Genomic DNA, 10,495 nt, shown 5'->3' on the forward strand with positions numbered 1-10,495 from the left:
TTTGTTTAGGTTCCTTTGGAATTTACTTTCATTTTTCTTGGTAAAAGCTTGGCTTTTCAGATATTATGGTAAGCAGGCATCATGTACATCTTTTAATTTGGTGAAATTGAAACAAGATCCTAATGATACTTCCCCTAAAGTGAGATCCATAGAAGTGAATTTAATGGAAGAAGAAGAAGAAGAAGGATTTAATGGAATAAATAAGACTTTGAAAAATGGATTTTATTATACCATTAGAAGAAAATTCTCAATGAAAAGAAAACAACCATTACTTGAAACCTCTAAAATACAAAATTTATTACAAAATGAATACGACCATCTAAAGGTATAATTATGCAGTCAAGATGAATTACCTAGAGCAGATGAAGTATGAAAATTTGCTGGAGGTATTTAACCAGGCGTGTATAATCTTATTGTTGATATTAGATTCTCTGCGATGGCTTTGGTATTAGCAACTCCTCGTAATCATCCACAACCACCTACGCAGAAAAACTTCATATTAGTAGCAACCCTAAAACAATTAAAATAACTAACAGTTACTAACCTATAATTTATAAATGTCTGAATTTGGATGTAGTACCTCAAAAGTTTTGCCACCATAAGTGTACTCAATATACAACTGTTTTGGTTCTCCAGGGCATGGGTCACAAAAGCCCATGATACCCGACTTCTTTACCCCATCATGGAGCTGCATCCAAGATAGAATGGCATAATGAAATATCGAGTCCCGAGTGTAAAGTCTATGTACATACGTTAGAAAATTCGTTCTAACTAACGAACAAGTTGCTAAAGCCTATAAGACAATTATTGGTTGACCCAACAACGCTTGTAAAATTTCAAGAGACAAGTGGCCATCGAGATTCAATCCCTCAAAGGGAACTTTAAAGGCTACTTAGCCCTTCCACCGCTCAGCGGCTACACAGTACTTCACTGACATTTAAGTTTTCAGGTAGTTGGTTTTTCATTTGACTTAATTCACATCAACATTAGAACTCAATCAATACAATAACAAAAAGTCGATGTTTTCTGGATCATGGGAATGGGTTCATTCTAGCATTTTGCTAGCACACTAACCATTATTGGTTATGGCCACATGGGTTCTTATTTCTACCGGCCTCTTGCAATATCATAATAGATCAATAATCTAATGCCAATGTGTAAGTGCTATATAGGACTTTTTCAAGTGACGATATGACGATATGGGACCACTTTCTGGAGGCTTTTTGGAATCCAAATGTCTCATAACACTTGATGCTATGATGGAGCTCTATGCAGTCTTGTGGAACATCTGACTTTAGAGAAATAGGAGGCTCTTAACAGATGAGGAGAGCTATTAGGAGGAGGTTTGGGGCTTGGATAGGTTTAAAGTCTCCCTTTGGCTCTCAGTTAATAAGGACTTTGTGATTATCCTTTATCTATCATTCTTTTGAACTGAACACCCTTTTTGTAATTGTAGTTGGGTAGCTTTTTGTTCTTTCTTATAGGCTCCTTTTGTTTTGGGACTTCCTTTTTTCATTGCCCTTGTGTATTATTTTATCCTTTCATTTCTTTCCAATAAAAATAATATTCTTCATATAGGATTTTTCAGAAAATGTAAAAACATAGGAAATAAATAAGTCAAAAAAATTACCTTCAGCAGCCCCGGAATCATTAACCAAGAAATTTAGAGGCAAAGTCACATCTATGATGCTTAGAGATGATTCATCATTTGGTTCGCTTGATTCGTCCCTTTTCTTCAAAGCCTTCTGATTTCCATACATTGCTTTAGTAATAACAAGTCTACCAATTTCAGATTGCCTGTTTCTTTTCCTGTTGGCTACATTTTGCAGTAGCTGTTGAGCTTTCTCAGCTGCGGCTCTTGCTTCCCGCACCTACACTTGGAAATAACGCAAAATAAATCATCAACAACTCTTAACAACAAAAAATTGGAAGTCGCCAATAAAAAAGTTTAAATACTTGAGATAAAAGGCAGTTCCAGAAAAATCTATCTGATTCAGGGAAAAGAAAATGGGGAAAGTATTATGTAATGCGGCAATGCTATTAACAGCATAAAATTTTTATCATACCCATGATTATCTTAGCTAGTTTGCGCACACCTCAATTATTCTCATTGGACAACTTTCTAACCCTACTACAGGTGGTTGACAAAGAAATTCATGGAATAATGAATCCTAAGTAGGTCCATATGGCTTAAACCACTCCCTCTTAACCCTTTTACTATTCACATTAGAATGACATAAATTAATGTTTTAATCTCAAAAAAGCAAGGCTATCAACATCTCCAACTACACTCGTCTAAAAGAAAATAATAATAATATTAGTATAAGATTTTATATTTCCGTAGATACAACATACAGTGTCAACCTCCAAAACTGATCTCTTCCACATAAGTACATAAAGAAAAAATATCCAGTTTTAAAATATTATCTTACAGAAGCAACAAAAAAAAGGGCAGTTTTTACAGGCTACATGTATCCTAAAGCTCCATAAATTGTACAAGAAATCAATACCTGAGCAGAAGTTTTTTGCATGTTCTCTAAAGCCTTTTGTTTTTCCCTTCTCTGGTAATAAGGTTTTACCAAAAATTTCTGCAATCATAGCACAGAAGACTTAAAAATTTAAGAGCCACATCAAATGACTATTACTTTGTTGGAATGATAGAGTCAACTAAAAAAGGTCTTAATCTCCACTTATTCCTTACTATAAATCTAAAGACATAAAGTAAAACATTAGTTAGTCAGGAAACCAATAGAAAAATAAATATATCACAAACCAATTCATTAATAGATAGTTTAGAGATTGATCAAACGCTACATAGTTTAGATAACCTTGAGCAAAAAGTAGGCTGAAGTGGGAAATAGGAATGCACCAGCGGCAAACACAGGGTTCAAATGCCTGGAAATCAGAATCTGCATGAAATATCAAATCAGAAAAGAGATCAAGACATAATAAACAAAGAAGTATAAACTACAGATAAGCGGAAAAAAAATCAAACAAAAATCTGAACCAGCAGAAAATAAAAAAGTCTCTCCATCATTTAGTTGAAGATAACATAAGTGCACAATATATATTGTATTGTGTGTTTGTATTTGTGTACAGCAAACAAGAGCCATATTATATCATTGGAATATCACTACTACTTAAATTTTGAAGAAAATTAAATAAACAAAGCCACGAGAGAAAGATGAGAAGGGAACTGTCCGAACCTAAAGAACTCTAATTTATTTCAGTTCACAATTTTGCTTGAAATTTGAAAACTTCACTACTTGAAATTACATATTACAATTGAATATCCATAAATGAGATTTGGTAGTTGAAAAAGTTACCAAGGCTGTGATTTAGATGTCTACACGTCAATATGGATTTTTTGGTACTCAAGCAATTTTTTTTTTTGTCTCACAAACAATGCTTTACCCGAGTCTTGCCTAGGACAATGCATCATAAATACTTGTGTGTATGTGCACAAGCACACACCAGGGAAGGAGAGAGAGCGCACAAAAAATTTTGGAGCGCACAAAAAATTTTGTCTGAAAAATTAACAATCATGCTTGAAGTCTTCGTATTACCTCATACAAAACCAAGTTTATAGTTCATCCATCATAGCTAACAATTATAACACTGTAATTAGTAAAGAAGTTTTATAGTTTATTCCACAATTCTGTTAAAAAAATGGAGAAATAAAGTTGGCACACAGACTCAAGAATCAAGCCTCTAGAGATTAGTCAGAGAAAATAGGAGATAAAACTTACTGGAATAATCAATTTTTGACCTCCACGGTGCAGCTCAAACTTCCAAAAGATGCCCTGGAAAAGTAAAATAACAGGATAACACCAAAAACTGGAATCAATTATACAAGTTAAGAAACATGTTTCCAATTATGGAAACCACATCAAAGAATAAATCCTCAAAGGAATAGAACGAAAGAAAACAAAAGGCAAAGCATACATGAATCATTAGAAGTCCAATCTGGCATCCAGAAGATTAAATAATTCTTCATTACTCAATAGCAAATAGGCATGCAAAGCTCAAGAATCAGAGCACAACAATTAATTTATTTTTCCACCCATGAATCTGCAACTACCTGAATCCCAATTGAATACAACATCCGAACAGTACTGAATTTGGATAATTTCCTCCCACCACCAAGTTCAAGCTCAAGCATCGTGCTGCAGTATTAGCAACTCAAGTCAACAAAAAAAATTACAAGAGGCAGTCCATGTCCTAACAAGGAGCATTAACACAAGTAGTCGTAAATGGGGAATCATTGCATATCACACATCCCATAAAAAATAAAGACAAACAACCACCAAAATGTTTAGGAGCCTGCAAAAAAATTGCTCCAATTAGCATAAATCAAGAAGGGGAGTAATTATAAAAGCTTTTGAAAAGGAAACACCATCTCGCAGTAATGAATTTAAATGAGTAGGGGAAAAAAAAAAGAATTTACAAGATCTCTGGAGGTACCATCAAAAGTTTCTCTGTTCTTCCATATCAAATTTCCTAAAGACCAACTAAAATAGCATTTTCCATAAAATTTTAGATCTCCTGTTAAAGTTGTGCCCACACAGAATTTGTTCCATGTGCTCCTTGATCAACAATGGCCAACTCCAAGATAAATTAAACTTGGTATCTTGTAACAATTACTATATCATTAACAACTTGAACAGGAAAGAAGAAAGAAGAATTAAGGAAAGATGTAACATTGGACAAATTAACCATAATCCTCCAAGAAACTACCTTCCAACTCTCCCGGCAATTCGGCCATGAGACTTTGGAGAGAAGCGATGAGTATAATGAGCTGATGCCCCAAAAGAACTTGTGCCAAACTGCAAGAGCAACACATAGATAAAGGTAAAGAAAAACGGCAGTCAAAGGGATAAGAAACCCTTTTTTTTGGATAAGAGACAAATAAATTAACACAAAAGGCCAAGGACAAAACAGGCTAAGGCCTAAGGGCAAGGGGATGAGAGGACCCCTCCCACAAAAACTAGTACATCCCTTCCAATCTTGAAGGATAAAAAGTAAGTTGTAATTACAAAACAAAAAAAAAACAAGAATACAAAAAAAAAAAAATTCCTTGTGTTTGAGGCAACAAAGAGATGTGGTAAGAAACATGAAGATTCTTTTTTTCCTTTTGTGTGTGTGGCGGTGGAATTATACTATTATTACGATGTTTGTATCATTATTGACATCTGGTGCCAATCTTATTCCAAATTCTAAAATCCAATGCCTTCAACCTTTCTTTGAGAATAACTAATGATCAGGAACAGAAGAGAAATACCTTAACCTCTCCCGCAGCAGACATTTTCTCTTCTTTCTTCTGCCATCCAACTGCGACAGATGACTCTGGGCCTAAAATAAGTTGTATCTAAAGAGGAAAAAGAAAGGGGAAGACAGTAGTCAGGAAGCAGTGCAAGCAGCAGAGATAAGAAACTAAGTACGGATGATAAACTTTCAAACATAAACTCTTTATTTGCACAAATCCAAGTCAAAATTTTATAGTCCATTCACTTCTCTTTCACAAATTTTCTATGGTAAAATTGAACATGATAAAAAATTGTGACTTGGTATGTAAATCTGAGACTTGATAGAATAAAGCAGCATAAATATGTGAAGATCCTGATTCTATTATGCCTTCAGGTACCATCTGAGCACATATTAACAACCTGATAACAAGAATATAAAACATAACTTGATTGGAAAAAAAAAAAGCATACATTTCCATTTGCTGTTTCGGAAAGTTGGCGAGTCCAAGCATTGGACAGATTCAATGATCCATCCTTCAATGACATCGAAATACCCATTGTTGCCGTTGAGTGCAATGTAAGGTGACTGAACAAATGAGGAGAGAAAATGGGGTGAGAGCTAGTAAGTTTTCCCAAAGTCAGACAGATTCAGGAGAAGCAATTTCTCACCGGGATGCTTGCATCCCAATAAGTGATCTCAAACCAGCTGAAGCCATAAATTCTACAGAAGAAACTGAAGAGAATTGATGACGAAACACTGCAGTAGCAGCCCCACCTCCAGAGTTCCCAGTAACTGCCAAATTTCCTCCTATTCCAACGGTATTATTTTTTGAAAGCTGAGACTGAACTTCACTTGTCATGGCCATTCTGATATTTTGGTACATAAATAAATGAGAAGCTGGATAATAAAATAGCAATAAGACTAGACAAACTTCATTAATATATATTAATGTTCAAATCAGAAACCTCAAAATTTTTCGTAACCAGTAATTTACAGATTTAAGTTTATGATATTCAGAAAGAAAGGACGGGAGAAAGAACCAATAACACAGAGACCATTTCTACTACTTATGGCATGCAGGTAAACTGATGTAATGTTGTGCCTAATGCAATGTTATATTCATTCACTTAAACTGAAGTAGAATGTGGGGCAACAAATTGAAAGATTTTGTTACCCTCTCATGATGCCATCGCCCATCAAAAAATGTGGCAAAGACATATTAGCCAGTATGGTACCGGAAGGTCTGAAATGTGCTGAAATTTTTTCTTGTTCCTTCCTTTTCCGCAATCTTTCAAGCTCTTCCTTTATCTCGTCTGCTTTATTCAGCTTTGGACCAAGTTCCAGACCAGAAGTCAATCCTTCCATGCCATAGATGTCATATATCTGTCTTTTATTCTCATCGGTTAATATTTCGTATGCTTCACAGATCCGTTGAAAGTTCTCTGTGGCAATATCTTTCATCTAAAGAACCAAACATGAGAAACACTGAGGAAGGCTCACAAGGATCATAGCTACATAATACGCAATAGATGCGCAGTTCATTCAAACATTGTTCTTATTATAAAAATAAAAATAAAAAGACAGAAAAAATCTAATGACAGAATCACAGATAAGTTTGCTTTAGTCCCGATAGCATGGAAATTCAAACGATGGAGCAATTACCCATTAAAAAAATAACAAAAAAGAAAAGAAAATCTGGGACGACTTCTACTCCATATATCCAAGTATAAAATAAAGCTACAATCAAATTAAAATATGCTTCTGCGGGTTCTTTCTTCTTCTAAAGATTCTGAAGAACACGAACAGTACTCATAAAATGATAAAACACAATTCCTAGGGTGTCCCATGCTGAAATTATGCACAATTCCTAATAGTACTTTAAAAAGAAAAACAGTATTCACGGAATTACTAATCAGATAGCTCTGCTACCTTAAGGATCCCCAATAAAGGCAAGGCATAACCTACAAATATGAAATTAAACATTACGAGAGGGCTAACCCCACTCAAGAATTGAAATCAAACATATCAAAAAGCCACAAATAAGCTCAATCATACACATTCCACTTCACTGATGATCACAAACTAGGGCAGAAAAGCGCTCAATCAACTATCCCATAAACTCAAATAAGTTCAATGGAAGTGCAAAAAAACACAAAAACATCACTACCACAAACTTAACCAAAAACTGGAGAAAACAAAATTGAAATCCAAAGAACAGAAACTCAATTGACGAACAAAGAATTGTGAGTGTGAATTGGAAAATACCTGAGGAGATTGATATTTATCAGGATGGTAGACTTGGGCCCATTGACGGTAAGCTTTACGGATTTCTTCGTCGGAGGCTTCCGGAGAAATGTGGAGTAGAGCGTACAAATCCTTATTGGGAGGTCCAGCCTTTTCATCTTCCTCCATGGCTAGGGTTTTGCGGCAAACGATGGAGGTTTAGCAGAGAGCAACAATGGAAGAACTGCTAGTTTTTTTTGTGGGTTTTAGGGGCTTTTGCCGAGCCGAGGGCGGAGGAGCTGTCAGCTCAATAAGGTCACCGGCTCGTGATGTTAAGATTACCCATCTAGTGATGAAGGCTTATTCGGAAAATGTATTTTAAAAATCATTTTTTATTAAAATTGAAATTGTCAATTTAATGTATTACTTTTTCTTAATTATGTTATTACGTCAAAAATATATCATTTTATCAATAAAAATTTGGATGTGTAGCTAGCCCACTCCCCCTAATATTTTTAAATAGATTAAAATATTATTATGATCCTTATATTTCAATTTTGATTCATATTTTAATTCATTCCTATAGTTTCAAATGGTTTGTTTTAATTTTTTTACTTTTAAAAATGGACTATTTTTCAAAATATTTGTTTTTTTGTCTTTGTATTTTTATAAAGTAACTATTTTGATTTTTTTTATTTTATTTTTAGTCTATTTTTTATATTATTATTTTAACACATCACTGTACTCAATATATTTATTGAAAAATATATATAACCATGATCATATATTAAAATTAAATGATTTCCGTGATGTGGACTTTGTGTTAAAATTTTGCAAAAAAAAAAAAAGTGTGATCAAAGTAATATTTTAACCTTTTAAATACGGGTGTCTTTTATCAATGATTTATCACGCTACATTTGAATTTTTTCATTAATAAATAAGTAAAATGAGTAAATAATTTCAAACCTTTTCCTACTCGACTCTACAATCAGGAGTTTTCAAAGTGATGGGGTGGTATAGAATTTGTTGATAATTTGATCCGCTCTTTATTAAACATGCATTATACAGCAAGCTTTATATTCATATAGTAATCTTGAACATGTTGTAGCTAGCTAACATAAAAGCATCGTCATTTGGTTTAAATCGCGTTGTTCATTTACGTTTTTTTAGTACTAACTTGTTCATTTACGCTTTTGGTACTTTGTTTTTACCACATTTTTATTTTTAATAAATTGCTTGCCTTCTAAAACTCTAGATAATATCTCACGATTCGGGAAACTTTTTTCGTATAAATTTGATTAGGACTATCTTTGTATTTGGGCGTGCTTGTTACCTTGACTTCCGTATTATATACTTCTAATAAATTAACACCATGTTCTAAATGTTGTGTATTCATGAGCAATCTTCTTGGCACATAAGGTACATAATGAAAGAAAAATAGCATGCTTGGTGAAAATAATACTTGGAATTTATTAAAAAACTACTTTATTTTTATAGTAAAGGCAAGAATATAATTAAATTCAACCTCTTATACGTAAAATTTTTAACCTATCCGTAATGAATCAAATGAAAACAAAACTAACCATCATGGTGGCTCAAAGGAATTAAGATTAGTTAAGAGGAAGTATGTTTAAACCCATGATGACGACTTAAAAAAATTAATTTTTATGTGTTTTTTGACACTAATTAATGTTATAGGGTTAAGCGGTTGTCCCATAAGTAACGGAATATTGCCCTGGCATCAACGAAGGAGAATGCATCAGCGGTGGTTGATCAGCCCCATAAACATGCAAGCTAAGATCGAGAGCCCCGCAAAGAGGCCCTTAGAGGGATTTTCGGCAATTCATAAACGATTTAAATTATTTATTTGGTACATCATAATTGTCAGGCAGCTCCAAAACCTTATTTCGAAAGGTATTAATTCTTGTTTATATATTTTGATAATTTTTGATAATTATTTTGTTGAATGCAATTAATGACTAATTATTATATATAAATACAAGAAAAAAATCAAACATGAAATAATAAGTACAACTTTTTTATTAAAATTATAATTTATGCTATTAAAATTTTTTTTACAATATTTTATTAAATTTTAAATATTTTTAATTTCTATTTAATAGAAATTAAAATTAAAATTATAATTATAATATTATATCTTAATTTTTAAATTAAAATTAAAATTATAATATTATATCTTAATTTTTCAAAAATTAACCTCTAAACTGTAGACTTCTTTAAACTCTAAAAAATCCAAATTAATACTTACATAAAATAAGAACAATCAAATCTAAAAAAATTAATGATTTATAGAGAAAGAAAAAGATACTGGTACAAAAGTAAATATATTACCGATGTACAACTAAAAAGAAAAGTTAGGTTCAAAATAATAGCTAGGGTAATAGTAGCACCGTTTAAAATTATTGAAACTGATCTTCAAGGAAAAAATAATAATTTTAGAAAATAAGTGTTTGGATATCTTTATCTTTTTTTAATAAAATATTTGATATAAAGAAAGAAAGTTTTAATTTTTCTATAAAATAATGATTTCTATTTATTATTATTTTTTTTTTTTGCAGTTTTAAACATTGAGAAATTATATAATAATTATATTACTATTGATTCGAACTTGGGTGGGAAGGAAAGCTAAATAAATAACCAAATTATATATATATTATAAAGTCTAGGGACTCGAGCTCAAGTCCTAATGCGTAATCCATTTATATTTTATGAGGGTTCTCCCCACTTCTTTAGCAGAGTTTTGTTTTCATTTGATTCATTATGGATAGATTCAAAAGTTTTGTGTAAGAGCTTGAATTATTGCTATAAAAATTAAGTAGTTTCTTAATTTTGTTTACTTATCAATTTCCATTTATATTTGATATAAACAATATAAAATTTAAAGAATAAATTGATTAAAAAGTTATAGAAAATAATAAATATTATCTTCTAGTTACATAATACATATCATATATATTTTTGCAGGTATGCTCTATTTCTACCTATTATATATATTACTTTATAC

The 10,495-nt window shown here is 32.2% G+C and overlaps 1 protein-coding gene across 2 annotated transcripts; it reads right to left on the reverse strand.

The window, feature by feature from the left end:
• Positions 1-207: 207 nt before the first annotated feature.
• Positions 208-7,793, reverse strand: OWL1 (DNAJ heat shock N-terminal domain-containing protein). 2 transcript variants are annotated; one of them, XM_088119030.1, is made up of 13 exons: positions 7,513-7,793; positions 6,422-6,708; positions 5,916-6,113; positions 5,718-5,832; positions 5,282-5,368; positions 4,738-4,826; positions 4,082-4,166; positions 3,750-3,803; positions 2,829-2,909; positions 2,511-2,588; positions 1,639-1,871; positions 581-695; positions 208-479 (listed from the first exon to the last, which is right to left on the reverse strand). In XM_088119030.1, exons 1-13 carry the CDS (start codon positions 7,657-7,659, stop codon positions 423-425), a joined length of 1,626 nt encoding a protein of 541 aa, XP_087975156.1. In that variant the 5' UTR covers positions 7,660-7,793; the 3' UTR covers positions 208-422. The 2 variants fall into 2 exon arrangements, 1 of the variants encoding a protein (XP_087975156.1); XR_015788477.1 differs by having other exon boundaries at positions 439-479; positions 581-688; positions 1,631-1,871.
• Between the last annotated feature and the right edge of the window lie 2,702 nt (positions 7,794-10,495).

Source organism: Momordica charantia, assembly GCF_013281855.1.
Source record: "Momordica charantia cultivar OHB3-1 chromosome 10 unlocalized genomic scaffold, Mcharantia_2.0 BLBB01000010.1, whole genome shotgun sequence".
NCBI lineage: Eukaryota > Viridiplantae > Streptophyta > Magnoliopsida > Cucurbitales > Cucurbitaceae > Momordica > Momordica charantia.

Excerpts from the sequence above, each read along its gene's own strand:
- OWL1 (XM_088119030.1), bottom strand. The coding sequence starts at position 7,659 with ATGGAGGAAGATGAAAAGGCTGGACCTCCCAATAAGGATTTGTACGCT. Across the intron at positions 6,709-7,512 it reads ATAAATATCAATCTCCTCAG|ATGAAAGATATTGCCACAGA; the intron begins GTATTTTCCAAT and ends TTGGTTCTTTAG. Across the intron at positions 6,114-6,421 it reads GGCGATGGCATCATGAGAGG|AATGGCCATGACAAGTGAAG; the intron begins GTAACAAAATCT and ends CCAAAATATCAG.